The sequence below is a fragment of the Falco cherrug genome, chromosome 11, assembly GCF_023634085.1.
Source record: "Falco cherrug isolate bFalChe1 chromosome 11, bFalChe1.pri, whole genome shotgun sequence".
NCBI classification, from domain to species: Eukaryota; Metazoa; Chordata; class Aves; order Falconiformes; family Falconidae; genus Falco; species Falco cherrug.
In genome coordinates, this window is record NC_073707.1 from 32,682,102 (window position 1) to 32,703,557 (window position 21,456).

The 21,456-nt window shown below is 39.8% G+C and overlaps 1 protein-coding gene across 9 annotated transcripts in view; it reads left to right on the forward strand.

The window, feature by feature from the left end:
* Positions 1-18,960, forward strand: part of PLCH1 (phospholipase C eta 1) — an 85,508-nt gene extending 66,548 nt beyond the window's left edge. For 5 of the 9 annotated variants that reach the window (XM_055723845.1, XM_055723844.1, XM_055723846.1 and 2 more), the window contains 12 exons: positions 1,097-1,168; positions 3,980-4,074; positions 4,761-4,858; positions 6,315-6,494; positions 6,586-6,693; positions 7,644-7,768; positions 8,225-8,309; positions 9,091-9,237; positions 9,638-9,717; positions 11,682-11,741; positions 12,216-12,576; positions 15,653-18,960. In XM_055723845.1, coding sequence (XP_055579820.1) covers positions 1,097-1,168; positions 3,980-4,074; positions 4,761-4,858; positions 6,315-6,494; positions 6,586-6,693; positions 7,644-7,768; positions 8,225-8,309; positions 9,091-9,237; positions 9,638-9,717; positions 11,682-11,741; positions 12,216-12,576; positions 15,653-17,754 — 3,513 coding nt within the window. In that variant the 3' untranslated portion in view covers positions 17,755-18,960. Of the gene's footprint in view, positions 1-1,096; positions 1,169-3,979; positions 4,075-4,760; positions 4,859-6,314; positions 6,495-6,585; positions 6,694-7,643; positions 7,769-8,224; positions 8,310-9,090; positions 9,238-9,637; positions 9,718-11,681; positions 11,742-12,215; positions 12,577-15,322; positions 15,352-15,652 lie in introns of all 9 variants that reach the window. The other 4 variants (XM_055723848.1, XM_055723847.1, XM_027806658.2 and 1 more) reach the window with 3 other exon arrangements.
* The last annotated feature ends 2,496 nt before the right edge of the window (positions 18,961-21,456 follow it).

A 21,456-nucleotide genomic window follows, 5' to 3' on the forward strand; every position in this document is an offset into this window, starting at 1 on the left:
GGCTGGTAAAATCTCATTTTCCCTTGCTTCATTACTGATGTGCCTTTCATTTTCCCAAAAACTTATTATTTTTTTAAAAAAAAAAAAAAAAGCAGCATTCACAATGCAAGTTTGTGTACTAATCTCCAGTAATAGTCAAGTGGATTTCTTGGGAGGGCAAGGGAGAAAGGCAATGTGTATGGTACTGTCAGTCAGGCCTGATACTAGTTTGGATTTGCTGTTGAAACTGTCAGCTCTCACTCATACCTGAGGGAGAAAAGTACTTTATCTGCTGAGGTCGTCTTCTGCATTTTACAGAGACTTGCAGGCTGAGCTAGGAACGAATCTTTGAACATAGATACAAAGGCTATCGACTTTTTTGGACCTGAAGAAACCATCTAGTGTTCTTATTGTCATGATAGCCAGAAGTGAACTCCAGCTCAGCACTGAACAGAGTAACTGAAGTTCACAGTACTCACTGAAACTCTGGGGGAAATAGTCTTCAGCACCTTTAGGTCTTTGTTTTGCCCTTTAGAAGATGAAGGCATGTGCTTTTCTGACAGACGAAGCTACATGCTGCCAGGAATTATCAAACTGATGTCTAGGGGCATGGCTATAAATGTGAAACTCATACTTCAGGCTTGCTATGAAAAGTCCACATTTATCTGTTAGGAGATTATCCCCGCCCCCCTCCCTACTGTTTCCTTTGTGGCTATTTTCAAGTACGCTTTCAAATGCTGTTGTGTTTTGTTGTTGCTTGCCTGATGTTGCTAGACTTTTTTTCTACATTGTTGTTTGTTGCCTTTGAGTGTTAATGTTAGTATTTTTTCCTTACTGTTAGAGGATTGCTAAGCTATCAAGTATATAAAGAAATCAGAAAAGTCCTATAATGAGATTTTGGATTTCGATTTATATTTGCAGATGATTATCTTGTGTTTAAGACTTTGAATCATTTTTATTTTCACTTGCTATCACTGTGCTTTTCTAACAGTCAATCAGGGTGACATACAAGAACTTATATTAGGTTGAAACTGTATTTTAGAGACTGTAGCAGACTCTCTAAAGATACTTCTGAAGGTATCTAGTTACATTTTTTTTTTGCACTTTCTCTGCACAGAGCCTGGACACAAAAGAAGGTGGAAAAAAGTCTCATAGTCGATCATTAATGGGCAACTTTGGTAAAAACAAAGTAAGTAAAATGAGAGTCTCAGTTTGCTCTTCTAGGTCTGACAGCATTCTAGAGACTCTGGGTATGTTTTATTGCTGGAGACGAGCTTAGTGCATATGAGGGCAGTGAGGAAAGACTACATGATTACACTTGCTGTTCAGAAGAATGTTAGTTGCTAGCAGTATGGAGGACCCTGTAAAAGACAATCACACAGACTCAGGAAAAAACCTTGCCTGACTAAAAAGATTATCTTTACTAGTGATGTGGAACTGCTGATTTTCTGATCAAACTTGCAGCAGCAGAAGAGCAATGTAGACAAATGCCTTGGTGTATTCTTGTTTTCCAGAGCTCTGTCCACACAGCTGACAATGTTTGTTTCATTCAAGGCCCAGTTTTAGTCTGTTTCATACCCTGAGCAGTGCCATGCAGTGTGCTGTTTACTGTCTTTCCTCTTGCTTTAAAGAACCGCTATGATTTGAGTACTGGCTCTGGGCTCCTGCTTTGTAAAAGTGTGTTTTTCTCTTCATGGTTTTGCATATAGTATTTCTATGTTCATGTAGCTGCTAGTTCAAGTTGTCTGTTTCGCTGGGTCTTCACTGTGGTGGCTCTGTTGAATCAAGCAAGAGCTACTATAACGTAGAGGGTGAGGTTCAATTTTACAGCTGTACAGATAGCGGCCACCAAAAGGGACACTGTGCCCCTGTTTCCTCCCATTCCCATATCCTGACAAATGTGTTCCTGTCATCTGCCTCCCCTATTTCCACACTCCCATGGTGCCTGAAGGCTTGGATCTCTGGAACGCATAGCCTCAGCATGAGCTGATACAACTGCAAGCTTCCTTCCTCCGGGAGTCACTTAGATGCCAAGCCAGTAAATCAGCAGGTCGGCTCGTCACGAGAGAGGCGTGCAGCAGATCTGCAGCCAAGTCCCTGTGCCACCAGTGGCTTCCTCTGCCCCCAGCCTCCTAGATGCCTGTATTCCTCTTCAGTGCTGCCTGTGGTGAAAGCTGCAGCCGAGCAGGGAGCACACTCTGATTGATAATCTGAGTAGCAGTTTAGGAAAAAGAGTGATTACGAAATACTTCATAGAACTTAATCAGCCACCAGCTCATCTGCCCTGAAGCCAGCCAGGTGCCATCAAAATTTCCCTAGGCAAACAATACCAGGACTCATATTTACACTTCGATTATAAACTTACAACAGCTTAAAGTGGTCGTATTTCAGCTGCTTTAGCTAAGTGCACATTATTCACTCAGTATGCGTTGAGATCTGCAAATACCTGTTGTGCAGGATAGTGGGCACATCTCGTTGTAACCCATGTTTGTTGATGGGAAGGCAAATGCTATGGAATGAGATGTCACAGACAGAAGTTGGCAACTAAAATCTGTTGGTTGCACTGAGAGCTGGAAAGTATGTCAATAATTTAATTACTTCAACTAGTTATCCTAATTGATGTAGCATGTTGGAAAGCCCATTTGTTTTATCTCTGTTGAAAAAAATAAGACAGAAATACATAGATTATTTAAAAAAAAATAAAAATAATAAAAAAAAATGATTGTATTGTAGAGTGAGGCAACAGCAACATTCAGTAACTTCCCCCTTATGCCTTTCCAGTTAAAGGGATGCCTGGGAAGGATGGTTACTATTCATATTTTTGCAGATACAGAATTATCCACTGAGGGATATTGATTTGTGACATTTTCAGCCAGCTCTTGTGCCAAATGTGCCACATATAAACTCTTTAAAAACTGCCAGTGGAGGACAAAGACACTAAAGCTAACAATTTCTGCAAGTTAACTGCAGGAAACATCCACAGTGCAGACCTTCAGATTCTAAAACTGAACCATGTAGATTATTTCCAACATAGTCAACTTCATATCAGCACTAAACAAAGCAAACTAAATTATGTAGAATATTGGTGTATCACAACAGGAGAAAAGAACTGTGTGCTCAATTAGCCATATGAGCAAAAGGATAAGGAGCTCTCAGTTATATTATTACCTCTTGATGAAAAGGGAATTAAAGAAATTCTCACTTGAATCTATAGTTAGTATTACAAAAAATGTAATGTTGTTGAAGTTGAAAACTGTATTAAATAATAGATACTTCTGAAAAAAAAGGTGCTTTTGAGATTTTAAATCTTTTTATCATAGCTATTTTCTTTACTGTATACTGTAATAATTTAGGATAACTGAATGGCAGCAGAAAGATGATGTTTGAAAATTTTTCCCTGGCTCTGTTCTCAACTTCACAAATGAATTTGTAAAATTTTCTAAGCTGGGAGGGAAGCGTAGGTATGTGGAAGCAATGCACTGTACATTTAGATCCTACTGTGTGTTACTATTTGTTAAATTTGGTATGATACGTTAGAATTTCATCAGGATCAGTGCCCAGTGTACTGGAGACAGGAGCAGTGTTGGCTGCTCTTGCCAGGAGGGAGCAGGGGACAGAAGCTGCAGAATGCATGGGGGCCGCAACGGAGCAGCCAGTTTGCAGAAAAAAAATTCTCCAGGCTTGGATTTGTCTGCCTGCCAGCAGGTAAACCTGCTCCATAGCTGCAGGCTTGGATCCTGGCAGTTAGATGGAGAGAGATCAGGGCACAGGCCTTGTGTTGGCTTTCCTTCTCCGCATGTATGGAAACACTTGGCATACCAGCCAGGGTTTCCTGCTGTCAAACCCCCAGGGTCATTCTGCATCCTTGTAGGACACTGGTCCTGTGTTGTAAACCTGCTGCAGCTCGCTTCCTTACCTACCTGATGGTAATTTACAGTCATGTGAATTTATAGAAGCACCCCATAGACTGACACAGCTGTGCTTGATTCTTTCCCAACAGAAAGCTGTGAAGGCAGCATCCAGATACCATAGTGCATCAGATGATGAAGAAAGCCAGCAAAACTCTTCTGGGAAAGAAATGGGGCAGCTCCACAGGTAAGCTGTGAACCACTGCAGTTCTCCACCTCAGTTAAAGCTATAGGCATGTTTGCTGCTATCAATATTTATATGTGATTTCCTCAGGGAACTCTGTTCTTAAGAGCAGGTCATTTATGACACTCTTGTTGCGCTATATTTTGCTGTGACTGCTGTAGCCTGATATTTTAATTGCATAGCTTTTCATAGGTTGCAAATAGCAATTACCATTAAACTGAAAAGAACTGTTATAGTAATACTCTTCTAATGGAAAAATGCCAGTCTACATTTTGCATGCTGTAAATAGTGCTCAAAGAAAACTGTTTAAGCTAAATAAGGGCACATCACAGCCCAGCCAACTTTATTACATCTGAGAATGTAAAGAAAAAGCAATCAAAGAAGTGCCATTGAGAACGCATTTGTCATCACAGAAATGCTCCATTTTCAGATACAGCTCAAAGCTGTATTTTTGTTGAGAAGAGTCATGATGCAGCTATTTCATTATGTTTTAAATGAAACATTTTGTTTGTGTAGTGTGACTATAGAGGTACAAGCAGAACAGTCATCTCTGAGCCTTCTCCAAGGAAGTTTGCCATACGTGGTTTCCTGTTCACAGTTGTTTATTTCCTTTTTCATGAAAAGTTGAAATATGCTTTAAATATTGAAAAATTCCCAACTTGCTTTATACATTAAATATAACTCCACAGACTAGCTCGTCGAAGAAAAACGGTGAAGTTGTGTCGAGCTCTGTCTGACCTAGTGGTGTACACAAACTCGGTGGCGGCCCAGGATATAGTAGATGATGGTAAGGCTGCTGGCACAAGCATGTGCCTTTTTAATTTTTCTGTTTGGATAGGAAACATGTCTGTGTTTTAAAGGTTTCCCCTGTTTTTCAAACATGTTTTAAAGGCAGAGTAGTTAGCTAACCTGATCCTTTCACTTAACAGTGGAGAAAGAATAAAGCACCACCTTTTTCTTCCCTAGGAAGTATACTTTCCCATGGTTTCTTATGGCATTCATGTTTTAGTAGCAATTTTACAAGCTAGGCTTTCAGGAGAACTGTTTCCTGGTTTCACAGTTATATAGAATTTGTCATCATCATTTAACTTGATAAATTTTACTTAAAATTTAGTAATGCAGTAGATTTGAATTGTGATAAATAGATGTGATCCTTGTTCAGAAAGCGTGCAGTTGTTTCACTAGATGTGTTAGAGGCAAAATGGAAATTGAGAAAGTTGTAGAGGAATTTGTGGGAAAGGTCACCAAACGTATGTAAACAGTGTATGAAGTTCTGTAATTACTATAAAATTAATTCCTAATTTAATAGAACTTAATGAGAGAAATTAAGGAGGGTGAAAGCACTGTGGAGAACGAGTCTAAGAAATCCTACAAGAACATAGTCTTGTAGAGTTCCAGTCTTGTTCTGAGCTGAGAGACAGCTCAGCTTTTTCTGCAGGTCTGGGTGCAGTTAGGTGGTACTGCTGAACCCACCTCATGGCTCGTGGGCCTCTGGAAAGGAGGATCTGCTCCTCAGAGCACAGTACTACTGCTGCTTTTCATCTAGTGCTTTCCTGGTGCTAGCTGAAGAGATGGGCATGGAGAGATGATATAGCTGAGTTGGTCTAACTGCTCCCTCAAAGTTGGGCACTCTCACCTAGGAAAGTCTTCTGGTCAGTCTTTCTCCCAGAGGGCTGTTCAAAGGGGGTCAGCGGAAGGTGAGAAAATGCTAGGAGGGAAGACTTATGAATTGGAAAAGTTTGCTTGGATTATTTAGAGGAAGGGTGAGTTTGCAGAAACTTGTGTGAGAGAGAAATGGGTTGAGTGCTGCTATTAATGTGTTACAAGGACAAGAGCAAAATTGGAGCCCTGCTGGACACTCCTTTCCCCTGGCTGTAAGCTCTTCAGTGAGATAGTTTTGATTATGCTGTCATTAGTAGATTTCTCTATAGATTCCTCATAGCAGCCGTGTCTGGGGTTTTGCAGGAGAAAAGGCCCTAGCAATTAGCTTGAACTCTTGCTTGGCTTTCCTTTTGTTTCTGGAAACTTGAGGGTAGAACAAAAGACCCTCCTGGAAGGGGAAATTGTGCCCTTCACTTATGCAGTGTACATGATTTGCATATGACAAGACAATCTATTGTTGTAACTTTGGACTAAATCTCATGTTCCCCTTGATTAATATCAATGTAACTGAGCTCTGAGTTCAGGCCCCCATCTCCTGAGATTGCTTTGTAACTTGTTTGTTGATTTAACAATACACACAGGATCAACAGGGAATGTGCTATCATTCAGTGAAACAAGAGCCCACCAAGCAGTGCAGCAGAAGGCCGAACAGTTTATGCTTTACAACCAGAAACAGCTTACAAGGATCTATCCATCAGCCTATCGGATTGACTCCAGCAATTTTAATCCATTACCTTACTGGAATGTTGGTTGCCAGTTAGGTAGGTTTTGTGAAAAACTTACTTCCCAGTTCTTGTGTATCTGCTAAGTAAATATCTTTATCGATGACACTTGAGTTATCTCTTTCAACAGTGGCACTAAACTACCAGTCTGAGGGACGCGTGATGCAATTAAATGAAGCAAAATTTAGGGTAAATGGCAACTGTGGTTATGTCCTCAAACCTCAGCAGATGTGCAAAGGTAATGTCCCACTATACATTTATTTAAGTGTCAAGCCTTTCAGAAAGTGTCTTTATGGTGAAGTTGTGAAGACACAAGAAAGGGGATTAAGAACATACATAGAATCTCTCATATTTCCATACATTCATAGACTTTAGACTGTGTAAGTACTAGCATGCAATGTCTTGCTGTTATTATAGATATATATAGAGGGCTCCATCTTATTAATATATGTTTAAAAACAGAAAAAGGGGTCCTAGGACAGCCAACTGCAAGAAAGTAGAAAAAGATGCAGTGGCCCAGGACCAAGGACTTGGTCCAGCTCTCAAGCAAGTTAGTGGAATTACTTGGTTATGTTTAAAAGGATTTGGTTCATTCCTCAGAATACTGTTAAAACAGGAGCCGTAGCTTTCAGTGTTATGCAATGACAATCCTTCCATATTTTGTGGATTTGGGATCTGATCGTGCCCATATGTCTTAATGTGGCCATAAGAAGCAGTGGCATTGACTGAAAGGTACTTGAGAAACAATAGAGGAAGTTTTGGGTACTTGAAGCAGGCACTGCTGCTTCAGGAAGCACCTTATTCAAGCCTGGCTGCTTGTTCTCATTAACATCTGGGCAGCTGTGCAAGAAACAAGATCACAGTGCTGATCCGGGTGATAACTATTGATTTTTTTTAAGCTACTACTTTACAGAAGAAATTTTTGGGGGTTTTTGGTTTGGTTTTTTTTTTTTTCAAAGGAGTCTTGTAAAACCTTACTATTAGTGGGGTCCTTTCTGTCTCACAATCACATAAACAAAGGCTGCTCAGCTTAGAAAAGGGTTGTAAGAAATTGGAATGAAATTATAAAATTTCATACTCTTGTTACTTGCTTATGACTGAATTTTGGCTATGTGTATGCATCATTGGAGGTAATACTTATTTTGTGTATCTTTCTCCTTACATTTCTCACTCCTTGCCATCTTTCAGGCACATTCAACCCCTATTCTGCTGATCCACTTCCTGCCAGTCCTAAAAAGCAGCTTATTCTGAAAATCATCAGTGGACAGCAGCTACCTAAGCCTCCTGACTCAATGTTAGGAGACAGAGGAGAGGTAAGATACTCTGATACCAACAAATGCTTCCATGAGAGGTCCTGTAGTGACGTGGCAGCATGTGACTCAAATAAATAAATTTTCACCTTATTTAAATACACTGGTTATTGTCAAGCTTTTGGTCACTAAATACTACATTTTCTCACAGAGTTTGTATCCTGTGAGGTACAAAACCCCATGATGTTTAACAGTGGATTTGCTTTGTATTTTGAGGGTGACTTCATTTTTTTTGAAAATTAGTCATAGCTGGCCATAGCTCTTGAGACTACAAACCATACATCACTTCTACCTCGTTAAACCATTTCCCATGATAGTGCTGCTTGAAGATTCATGTGAATCGTAGGTTTTTGAATTCTCATATGAATTTAAATTAACTCTCTGCATGAATTTTCTTAAAAATTGACCTTCACTTGTATCATTGACTTGCTTTTAAAATGCTTTGTTTTTAAAAAATAGATTATAGATCCCTTTGTTGAGGTGGAAATTATTGGGTTGCCTGTTGACTGCTGTAAAGATCAGACCAGGGTGGTTGATGACAATGGTAAGATAATCTAGCTGATTTCTTCTTCTTCTTCTTAAAGTAAAATATTAAGTAATTATAAATGACTCGGTATCTGTTATTACTTTCTAAATTGCGAGGCTTCTTATCTGACAAAATCAAATTCATGTATTTAAGAAATTAATTCTGTTTTCTGGACAATTTCTGGTATGCAGAGACAGACAAAAGGAAGAGGTGAAGGACAAGAACTCTTCACTACAGTATCTTTCTCCTGGATTGTGCTTAAATCTCCTTTATGCAGAAGTTCCAATTTTTTTTTTTAATGTATATAAAATATACATGTATAACTTCAAATGCAACGAAAACAAATCATGTCCTATGGAGTTTTAACTGCTACCTCAGCCTTCATGGGAAGGAGATAAATAACAGAGCGGGGTAGCCTGTTGCAGCAGGAGAAGGGGCCATCAGTTGTCATAGGCTGCTGGAAAACCATGGAGGGGAAAAAAGGTAGTTCCTATTTGGTTTGGTCTGTCTTTACCCTACCATAGTTCTGCAAAACAACAACTTGCCTTGGTATCCCTGCCAGCTACCCAGCCAGAATTATTTTTCTGTAAAAGCAGTCCAAGAGACAGATCTCTCACTTTTAATTACTTACATAATGGAGATTGAGAGCGCCTAGATCTAGATGAGCAATAAGTAATGAGTTTTCATATGTGTATTTGGACTACTTGTTTCTTATACCTCTTGCTATGCATCATGAAAACTGAGGCTAGCGCTTGCTATGGAATTGTTTTCCAAAATTTCTGTTCTGTTTGTTTTACAGGATTTAATCCTGTTTGGGAGGAAACACTCACTTTTACCATCCACATGCCCGAAATAGCTTTGGTGCGATTCCTTGTTTGGGACCACGATCCTATTGGGAGAGACTTCGTTGGACAAAGAACTGTGGCCTTCAGCAGTCTTGTGCCTGGTTAGTCCCACTTGTTTTCCTTGACTTAAATACTAACTGAAGAACCAAACACCTTTGAACTTGAAGTTTTAGATGAGGTTATTGGCATATGATATACGCTTATATCTCTGGGACTTTGTGAATGACCTTGGACAATTCTTCTGGTATCTTAGCAAGGTATATTCACAGTTACTTGAAGGAGTTTGGATGTCTGTGCTTTTGGGAATTACTACTGGTGTTTTATTTATAACTTGGAGGCATTTTATACTGGGGGGTTGGAAAACCTGTGAGAACCTAAGTTTTACTAAAGGCATAAAAGGTGGCTTACTGTATGTATTTCACTGTTATAGATAGTTGTTGCCAGTTACACATAAAATGCAAACTGTTGATTATTTGTGGTGCAATATTTTTGTTTTACTAGGTTATCGTCATGTGTATTTAGAAGGACTGACAGAAGCATCCATATTTGTTCATATAATAATTAATGAGATCTATGGAAAGGTAAGTCTATCCAGAAATGTGCTTATTTTATGACTCTTTAGTTTCATTCTTCTTATAAAAATGGATTTAAATGTACCACAGAACCTCACAGGATTTGTGTGGTTTCTAAATGATTCTTACCGCTTAGGTTCGTGGCATTTTGTACATTGGGTTAGCAGTGCCTAGCTCTCTCTGGCTAATTCTAAATGAACTATTCAGATCATACAGCAATGAAAAATCCCAATGTCTGATTCTGTTGCCCTCAACTCGAAGTCTTAATTTATACTCATATCTTTATATGTATGTCTGTATCTATGTTATCTGCTAAGCATTGGCATGCTCAAGGAAGTAAAATGCAATTCCTTATTCGTAGTGTTTTCTCTGAGGAGCACTGAGCCAGGATACCCGCTCACAGCACACCCATGTCCAGTAAAACACTTGGGTCTCTCCAGCTGAGATACCCCAATAAAGCACAGGCATGCTTCTGTCGGAGTGCTCAGGACGCAGAAGGGTGTAGCTTGTAGTGTGCGTGTGGGTTCCTTGCAGGTGATCAGCAAGGAGTGCATAACATACTGTTACTCTAGTCTTAGCATGTGTGTACTTATGAATGTTCGTAAGTTAGCACCTAGTAATTACCACATCTATGTACAGTAAGTATATTTATTGAGTCAAACTAATTTTATCTTAAAGTAAGTCTTGAGAACTGTAACTGCACCAAAACATGGTATTTGACAAGCTATTTTTAGCAGCTAATTTAGGCTTTAAATCTTTTAGGTTTTAGTGTATACCTTTTTGCTTTTCTGCAAGATTACTAATTTTAAAACAGTAGTGAAAGCACAGTGCTTTTTCTCTGCATTTCTACTTCAAATGCCTTCATGAGCAACTAGCACAAAGAAATTAAGGCCATGTTCAACAGGATGCTAAAATAAAATAACCCTTTGTAGTGATTTAGAAAAAGAGAAAAACACACACACACCCCCCACCTTTATGAAATGTGTAGGTTGAAAAGAACAGTTAGACCTCAGTCCTTCTGCCTTCTGAGAGTGGATGCAGACAACGTCATGTTGAATATGTAAAACCACAGTTCTGTGAGCACCCAAGGGAAATTCAGTGGAACAGGGTAGAAGGTAATGTAAATGAGGCCTACGGGCTGAGATTTTGTATAGTCCAGATCCTCACTTAACTCCACTACCTTTACCTTCACTGATCCCATTAGATCACTGAATGATCTAATGATGGCTCTGTAAACCATTTAGCTATCTGTCTCACTTTCAGCATCCCTGTCTCAGTGCGGGGACCAGTGTCTCAATGTACTCCTCTGCTCTTGTCTCCACCAGTGTTCCTCCTGCCAGGGAGGACAGCAGCGAGGTTGTGAACAGTGTTAACCAAATCAGACCTGTGCATGTTCTGAGCACAAAGAGAAGCTTTTAGTATTCAGGGTAGACTTCATTACTCTTAAATCAGTGTAAAAAGAAAAGCAGCAGTAAACAGCTTGGAATGCACCTGCAATATATACCTAGCTCTGCACACATCTGGCTATGTGTGTGAAATCACGTACAGTTTTGGTGATAGCCTGTAGGGGAGCTTGTTCAGCTGTTGCTCTTGGCTCATGTGCTCTTCAAAGAAGAATTATGCTCAAGAAAAGTCGTAAAGAGTAGTTTCACAGGGAGGACAAAAGGAAGCAGGGGTGAAGACCTGTTGAGATTTGATTATTGCATCACTTAGTCTGTTCATCTAGTGCTTGCCTTAATGATGGGCTGTGTTATTGTTTCTAATGTGCATTCAGCCTTTTTTGATACATTTGCATCCTTGTAAGTGAGGATATCTGGTCAAGTTTCTGAGAGATACTTACGTTAGACTAATACATAGTTTTAAATTATTTGCTCTAGAGTTGTATTTACAGCTGATGTGCTATAACCTCATTTGCTTGTATCACAGTCTTGCAAACATTAGCCAAATGTATTTGCATGTTTTTTGCCTTTCAGTGGAGCCCTTTAATCCTCAATCCCAGTTACACAATATTGCACTTTCTAGGAGCCACAAAGGTAGACTTCATTAGCATGCACTTTGCACTTGGCACAGATTTTTCGAATGGTTCTTAATCGCATGATCTGCAACTACCAAACTTACATCATTCTTCATTCAGACTCTGAAACATTTGAATATTGCTTTGATGAAGCCCATGCATAAAACTCCAAGTTAATGTGTAGCCTGTCACTGCAGTACACTTACAGTCTTGTCATCTCTGATTAGGAGACTTTGAGCAAACTGCTCTTGTAATTGTGGCAGGCTGCCATCCTAATGAGGAGAAATACAGACATGCATGAATTCATGGAGACCTATGCTGATAGTTCCTTGGTCAGAGTAGATGTGAATTGCTTGGTGTGAATTTTTGCTTTGCTGCATTTTTAAACTTTGTCTTCATCGTTCATAAATACTCTGAAAGCAGCCCTTTTCATTGTACTCATTATATAACAGTCAGAGCTCATTTGAAACCCTGGTTATCCTTGTCCTTTCAGAATAAGCAGCTGATAGGACTCAGAGGGTTGTTTAACAAGAACCTGAAGCACAATTCTGCTGAAACCAGTGGGCATTATGTACGGAAGCGATCTATTGGTGATCGAATTCTCCGGCGCACAGCCAGTGCACCAGCAAAAGGTAGAAAGAAAAGTAAGATGGGTTTTCTTGAAGCTACTGAAATTAAAGACAGTGCATCTGAACCAACAGACCTGAAGGACAAAGAAGGAGTTGTAAGGCGTACAAGCCGGAGTTTGCAAACACGTCCTGCTTCTATGCCCGTGGACAAATATCTTCTTGTAGGACTACCATGCCCAGCAGATGAAACTGCCCAAGATGCCAAAGGAAAAGAAAATGCATCTGGTAAGATGCTTCCAAAATTACTTTTGGTGTAGTAAGTGGAAACAGTCCGTGAAAAGGCTTAGTTCTGCAGTCTTTATGCAAGTAGTTTTATTCAACTCGCATAATGGTTACATATCCCTAAGACTGCAGTATTTCAATAGCTTCTTAAACTCTTTGATAAAAGACACCCTGGAGAGCTGTCTACTCTGCAAACTAGGCAAATGAATTACAGTAATTTCTGGAAGTGCTCTTAAAAGGACACTTGCCAAATTTCTTTTTATAATTTAAGAGCCAGCCTTCAATCACGCTTCATCAATTTCTAGTTTGCTACTGTCTGTTTACTTATTGAAACAGGGCTGCTGGCATGGTGGATTTTCTCTCTCCATTTTCAAGGAGGAAGAACAGCATACAGCCTGTGTTTTTGGAAATGGTGTGTGTAAAGACTAATGCAGACTTTCTAATAGATGTAAAAGTGGCAAAAGTAGGTCAAATTTTGTAGTATCCAACAGTCTTGGTGTTATCCTCAGCCTAGGTTACTTACTTTGTTTAATTTATGTGGAAAGCATGTGTTAGGATGAAATTTTGGCCTTATTGATATGCAGTAAAATTTCTTAAAATAGCTTTTTTTCTAAGTGTATTCAGTAATAATAATCCTGGTTTTGAAATTCAGTTATTCCTGTGACTACAGCAAAGTCAATGTGTTTGGCCTGCCTAATACTTGATTTACTGGAATATCTAAATAAGTCTAGGAAGCTTTGAATACAGTGGCTGTAATTCATTAGACCTGCTGTCTCCACCCTGAGCTTGTCCCTAGCCTGGAGTGTCTATATTGCTTTTTGAGGCTGTTTTTTGTTTGCTTGGGAAGAGCAAGTGCACTCACACAAGCTGTCCCCATGGGGCTGCAGGGCTAGCCAGATCCTCAGCTTCTGGTCAGTTCTGACAGCACAGTGTTTCTGCAGTTGGTCCCGCAGGGCTCGTCCTCAGCTGGCGCGGGACAGCCAGCAGCACTGTCTCTCTTGCTCAGTAAGACGCAGGGAACACACTGAGAAACCTCTCTTGGCTGGGGGTGGATGATAGAAATGCTGCTCTTCTCCAAATATTTTCATCTATGGAGCAGCAGCTTCCAGCAACCACAGGAGCCACCCTAAAACAGAACTACCAGGCACAGATTAAGGATGTGTTGTTAAGCCACCTTTGTTCTATTAGCAGCTCATACTAGTGGCTTTGAAGGAACAGATAATCTGCACATCGCCTTGTAAGAGAAGTGACTTAGGAGAAACAGCAAGCAAAATCAAACCAATTATTTTTTTTTTTCTACCACCCTGAGAAGAAAGTGTAGACAGGAAAAAGAGTATTCCTAGTAAAGGGAGTTACCTCTGAAATGGTGTTTTTTAAATTGAAAGATCTTCTAATTAAGCCCATGAAGGTGATACAGCTCAGCCATTCGTCACAACAGACGTAATCATTTCTTAAATAGTTCTTCCTAAAGATGCTACAGGCAAAGACACAAAATTATTTTAGAAGAAAGTTCTACGCTTTTTGGAGGTCACAGGTATTCACTTACAGCAGAGTAACCTTTGCAGAACACACAGGTCCTGGTGAGATGACCTAAAAAGCTGTCACAGGGAATGAATCCTGCCTCTTCTAGCTATGAGAGGACTAGATCCTGTCCATTAGAGACTGTAAGACTTGCTCCATAATCCCTATGGAAGAGAACTGGCCACCTTTAAACATAAAGAAGAGAGATGTGAAGAAGATGGAATTCCAGATGGAGTCCTCTCCTGTCCCCGAGGGACCTTTTCCCTTCTCTGTGCTGCAGGGCCATCCATGACTTAGTGGTAGGCTCAGGGAAAAGCAACCTGGGCCCTTTTTTTGTGGGAGAACTTACTTTGAGTCACGGTAAGAAAAGGTACAATGCAGCCTTGTGCACATATGGAATACGCTGGGATTTTCTCAGGAAGTAAGTTTAGCTCAAATATTTTAGACTTGGAGGTGGCGTCACCCTCAGGGAGGCACTAATCAGGTGAAGTGTTTGTTATTGCAGGATGCAGTGAGGAATGGAAAGGGCTGGCTGTCCAACAGAGATCTTTCTTGCTAAAACATTATGGCTGAACATATATCCTCAAGTGGAATTATGCAGGTGGACAGTGTGCTGTCAGTTTTCTCCTGTGTTCTTTATAGAAAAAAAAAAAGTCTAGAATCAAAGAAATGTACATCTTTTCTATCCTTATCTAGGAGCACTGGAAACTTTGGGGAACTACTCAGATTTTGGAGATCAGCATTTAAAGCTATATTCATTAGAAACAGTTCTTACTCCACCAAGGGGTTTCAGTCACTGCTAGTGAATGATCAGGGCTTCTCTTGTTTTTCCTAGGATACCTGACTTCTAGCAAATGTTAGAAACAGTGTATGTTATGCCACACTTACTTCTATAGTCCCTGCTTAATTAAAAGCTCCAAAGGAGTGAGCCACGGAGCTTGGATTTGGCATATAAAGACAAGTAAGAAGATTGGGTGGAAAAAATATCTGATGTGTATTTTTCAAGGAAACAAAAATGTTTCTCTCATGAATGCAGCATGCTGGTAGAAGATCAAAAATGAAATCCTGAAATTGTAACATTTTACAATAACTACATGTATAACAGAGTCTGGAGTCCACCTACTTGATTATTTTTACTCAGCTCTTTTAAGCATGCCTCTTGTTTCAAAGTATTATGTTTTTTAACAGAGCTGTTTTGTTCTGTCTTTATTGCCATGCTGCTTTATAGTACAAATCTGAATAGGAACACAGCTGAAGGTAATACCATGTGCAAGCTATGATATGGTACCTCATTAACATTATTTGCAACAAATATTACATCATGTGCTTGATGTAATAGACATTCAAAGGAAGTTTCAATGAAGTGCCTGCAGTTGTATTTTTCCATTTATTCATATCACTCAGATAATTTGTACTGAACCTGCACAACCCCATAATTAAGTTCTGTCACAACTGTACCTAATTTTGCGTTCTCCATTTGTCTGTCTAAGGACAAAATAGTTGTTAATAACCAGAACACAGTTTTGTATGCAACTAATATGTTTCTTATTTAATTTAGCCAACAGTGATGGCAACACAAATGAGACTGAAACAAACTCGAAAGAATCTGTTTTTCCATGTTCTGAGAAAACATCAAATACTTCAAATTTGGCATCTCGGTTTAAGGAGAATGAACAGAAGGAGACTACAGTTGACTCTCTAGTACCACCTCTGCGGGAGCAACCTGAAAATTTAGTTTTTGCAACTGGTGTAGCTGAAACAAATCACCTCATAGACTATGAAGAAAATCATCATTCTGATGAAACTGTCCCCATAATGCAGGACTCCGATTTTGAGCTTTCCACAGAAAAAACACACGACAAAAACTGTGCAAACAATAAAAAGGAAGATGACGCAAAAGGGTCTGAGGAAGTAACTCTTGTGGGGACTTCCTTTTCTCAAAAAGTAGAGATGGAAAATCACAAGTACGCCATCATCAGGAAAAGTACCGTAGCACCTCTTTCTTTGACAGATATTTCTTCTACCATCTGCTCTGATGCTCCTGATTTGCACTCCACTTTAACCATGCAAGACAGTGACATTTCTCGCCTTATAGATGAAGTTTCTTTAGCGAATGAGAGTGAGATGGATAGTGCTGTCTCTGCTCTGATCGGACAGTTTAATGTCACAGATGACCAAACTGATCTTACTGCAGTCTCGAGCCTCTGTGGCACAAGCAGCCACACCTTCAGTATGATGGCTACACACCCACGCATGCTTACTGTGGATCTTAGCAGTCCCTATAAGCACAACCCTTCTACCACAAAATCCACCAAATCCCCTTTGTTCTCAACTCCAGACACTACCATGTTCTCAAGCCCTGAGACTGCGGAGTATTCTGTGTACACCGTTATCCATGAGGCAACTCTTACACCAGCTTCTGAATGTAAGACCCACAGTGAATTACTTTGCAAGAAGTTAAATAGTACAGAAAATAACTTGCCTAGTTCTCCTTGTCCTTCATCTCTCTTTTTGCTAAATGCAAATCCTAAAAGAAAATGTGGAGTAAAATCTGGAACAGGCTGGGAAGGCCCTGAGTCTGCCAGTTCTTTTGCTTCCCAGAGCCTCATCTTTGAGGAGTCACTTGACCCTCTCACTGGTGAAAATTCAGAAAGCAGCAGTCTCCTAGAAGTAGATGGGGATTCTCAAGATCTCTTGGTAACTGCATGTGAGTACAAAAGGGAAGACATGAGCCAGTTGGCTTCCCCTTTGAAACTGAGGCAAAAGCAGGACACTGGGCATGGTGGTGAGAGGACCTCTGGGGACAGCACAACTGTTGAGCTCTGTGCTGCTGCCCTGGACTACTCTGATAACTTCAGGACTGCAGGGAGTCAGCTCCCTTTCCCAGTGTGTGAAAATGTTGGCTTTTTGTGTCATCATCATTCAGATAAGCAGAAAAATATAACGTGTAACTCCGAGAGATCCCAGATCAACGTACGCTCACCTGTGCTCAAAAAGGCTTTGGCTTTCCCACCTCATTCAGCCATCAAGCAGACTAGCCCTTGCAAATCCAAAAGTCTTGGTGACTTGACATCAGAGGATATTTCCTGCAATTTTGAAAGTAAGTATCAATACATAAGTAGGAGCTTTATCTCATCAGGCATGAGAGACAAGAAACTTGCTGCTATGAAGAATATGAGACCACATTCTACGGATGCTCTGACAGAGCAGCTGAGGAAGCTGGTGTCCCTGGACCAGGAAGACAGCCGTCAAACGCTGTACTCCAGGCAGATTGATGAAGACTGCCCAAAAGCGCTGGTCAGAAAACTCTCCTCCAGAAGCCAGAGCAGAGTGCGGAATATAGCCAGCCGTGCCAAGGAGAGGCAGGAGGCCGCCAGCAAGCAAATATCTTCTAACACAAGCAGCATAGCAGGGGTCGTCTTTCGGAACAAGCCCTCAGCACCTCCTCACGTTATCAACAGGCATTCAACAGGCTCGTACATAGCCAGGTATCTGAGTGGCTTCGCTGGGGAGGACGCGGAGGGCCGAGGAATGCCGGAGGGTGCGTGCGCTGCTTTGCACTACGGCTGTAGCGACCAGTTATACGCACGCAATTCGGTTCTGCAGCTGGAACCCAATAGTGATGATAAGCCTGAAATCTACTTCCTGCTGAGACTGTAGATTGTATAAATGTACATCTTCAAAGTTTACAAACTGTTTCATTGAAATGAAGGATTTTTAGCAAGAAATAATGTTTTGAGGGTTTAAATTATTTAGGAATGCAGTTTCATGCTAGTGATTCAGTTGTGATTTAATGTGCCCTTTCCTGTCAAAGCTTATGTAAACAGAAATCATGCTCCATCCTTACGTACAAGTTACTTTGATTTAGAATTTATAAAGTGAAGTAGTCTGGGGACTATCTGCACACAGTAAGTATTTGTAGTGGTTTATATTTGTAATGCTGTGCTCAAAAGCCTAACATTGCAGTGAATGCAATAGTATTCTGTTTTCCTGATGTCCTGTCCTACTGTTTGGAAAAACATTTTTAGTGATCACTTTTGGCCTTTTGTGCAAATTCTACTAAGCATAGTGCTTTCGGTTATTGGTAATGTCCTTGGGGTTAGACTGCTGAACTGGGACTCGTTCTGCCCAGCAAACAGCAGCCTCGGAATGAGAAGACCCTTCATTAGCATCATTGTTTTTCTGTGATTGTACTTAATCGTTAATATTAATTTTACATGTTTCCATGTATGAACTATGATTCTACAGCAAACAATTTGTAGAATTAGCATTAGTCCAAAATCGCGAGTAATGCGTAGGTTTGTCGTCTGCCTGTTCTATGAAGCATAACAACAGTTGTCTTCCTGTTTTGGTCACCGTGTTGAATGCTGATTTCTGAACAGAGTGGAATGTGGGAGTAATTTTGCATTTATGAATGGAAAACTATTTCTGCATATTTTGTTATGTATTTTTGCTATTGATTGTGTGTGTAGCTTCAGTACAGTAGCAGATCTGTTCCCTGTATATTTGTAATTTTATTGCTACATTGTTGACAGTCAGTGGAATATTTAAAGCTGATGTGGTAGAGTAACTATTTTGACTGTCCATCTTCATCTTTTTCTATGAAGGCTGAAAGTGAATTAAGTGAGTAATCTCAAACATCTGATGCTTCCCAGTAGGGAACAACGTAGCTTTATCTTGGTTTTAAGAAATTCTTTGCCTTTGTGCTAAGTTTCTTCTTATATGTAAAAGACGTACCTTTTACCTCTTTCTTTTGTAATGCAGAGTATTATTATTATTATTGAAAACATCATTAAAATAGATTTTTAAGTGCTTGGTTACATGTTTACTGAAACTGTAGCAAATACAATTGTGCTTAAACTAACAGTAGTGAGTGATTGCAGACATCTGTCTTGTGTTGAGCTTGCAATAAGGTTTCAGAAAGGGAAAAAACTTCACATGATGGTAATGGTTCTTAGCTAGAAACCTGCAGCTGAGCTCTTTTGCTTTTCTGGATAGAAAGTCATGTTTATTGAGTGTGTCTAACTGCCTGCGTACTCCCATTTTGTTCCATTAAGGGTCTAACAGATGCAACTGGCTGTTCTTTCAATCGCTTGGGAGAGAACAGTTTATTTTCTAAATAAAAATCATTTTTCCATGGAGGAACAGAACAAGATACTTGTGTAATCCCTTAAGCTTTGACCTGAATTTCTCTCTCAGTACTTTTGATACAATTTGGAAGGTGTGACTGAAGTCACCTCTAACTTCAGGAAATTTCAGAAGCTCTGTGCCTTGTACTGTCAGAGCTGTCCTGGAGGGGATATGGTTTCAACTTGGACTTGCCTCTAGTTTGTCTGCTGTGGTAGTCTAGAGGCAGTTTTGAAGTGAAAAAGTGGATGTGCACAGGGTGTGATCTGCTCCACTGAATCTCTGTGCCACAGATGCTCACACACTATTCAGATACCTATAAATTCTTTAGAAATAACTGTCATACAAAGTGCCTTGTAGTTAAGCATTGCAGGACATGAAAAAACTAATCTTGACTTGAAGGTTGTTTCTAGCTTTAATTTGAATTAATATAGAAAAATTGTATGGTGTTTGCAGGAGGTCAGAACAGATTATTACAGTTGTCTCTTTCGACTTAATCTCTTACTCTTTCCTCTTAATTTTAGAAGTTAATTTGGATGGAGACAGTTCTTTGTGTGAAATTTGAATAGTGAAATAGGGCAGGATTTCTATAGTGTAGACTCAAGTCAAAGGAGCATCTGACTCAGTGTTTTATCTGTCTCACTGGACTTAGTGTTTTGGGTTGGTTTTTTTGTCTCACGAGATTCAAAATCTGTTTTGTTTGCACAAGGGTTTTTTTGGTGCTGTAGCATGTGTGCTAAAACCTTCTAACTATTCAGTGCTAGAATACTATGAGCCTGGAAGAACTTGAGTCAGATATTCAAGATGTTCTAATGTCTTGTGATCTAGCATGGCTGAGAGTGCAGAGAGTACTTATGTCAACTGCCATTAATTTCTGCTCTTGAATAATCTGTAGGGCAGTTTGTAGACCTGGACATGGAAAACTGATAAAACAGGTGTTTTATGTCTGTTGGCAAAGGTAATGTTATAAGAGAGAAGTTTTTAGCCTGCAGAACTTTAATTTTGTTAGGTTGTATTCAGAAATGGATTTGGACCTCAAATGTACATCTTCAATATGTCAGGAATGCATGAAACCACAAGAATTGTGTATGAAGATACCTGTTTTAGCAGCTACCTCTGCACAGAGAAGCTTGGTGACATAATGAAGTGTTTTGAAGATTTCTGTATAAAATGTTTGAATTGGAGAGGGGTCTAAGGCAACGTCAGAGACATTATCTCTTGTTTTTATGTTCATAATTACAGAGAAAAAGGTTCAGTAGTAAAGATGAAGTACTAAAAAGTCAATGGTATTTTTTGCACATACCATATATTTGGATTAAATTTAGTATTTTGTATTAAAGCAAGTGTACCAGGTGTCTTTCCAAGATAACCATTTGACCATCTCTGTCTTAATTTACTAGAAATGGAGAGCATTCAGACTCTGGAAGGAAGAAGCTGAGATCTGGAGGAGCTGAGTCCATACTACCCTTGCAGAATAGGCAGGTGAAGAATTCTCCATAGGACTGATGTGCCTTCTGTTTTCCTGCCAGCTGGCATAGGGTCCAGTCCAAGCGCAGTGCTGTTCCCCTTTGTGTGCCAGGTCGGAAAATATGTCTAATCCCTAAAGCTACTGGGCTATTCCTTTGCTTACTGTTAAGTATATGGCTAAGGTCTTCACAGAATTAGGAATCATTCTATAAGCAGATGTCAAAGATACTTAAAACCTCAAGTTAACTTTTTCTTTTCCAGATAAGAGTCTGTAGAAATAAAACCCCATCATTTTCTTAAAACTACCCATATTGCTTCTGAATCTGGAACTTTAAAATAGTAGAAATGTAGGACAAGGACAAACGATGGAACAGAATGTTGCTGAGTGAGAGGTTAAGATGAATTGGAGATGGGCAGACATCGCTCTCCAGTGAAGTCACTAGGTGTAAACTTTTTATTTTTTAAGAGATGTACTGCATTCTGTATCAGGTTATATTTTCAATTGCATTGATTGCATTGGATTTTACATCTATTTAAGATTTCCGTTATATCTTCAGGTTTTAATTTAACTGTGTGAGTTTAATGAGTGAGTTTCATTTTCTTTCATGGAACTGAAAGGACATAACAGTATGTTCCTGTGGTGATGAGAACTGTGATTAGTATATAATACCAGTCTGTCGCAGGCAACGTCTTGTTTCTAAGCACCGGGCCAAACACATCTCTGGTATAACTAAAAGGTCTGATCGGGGCAGCTATACTATATTAGAT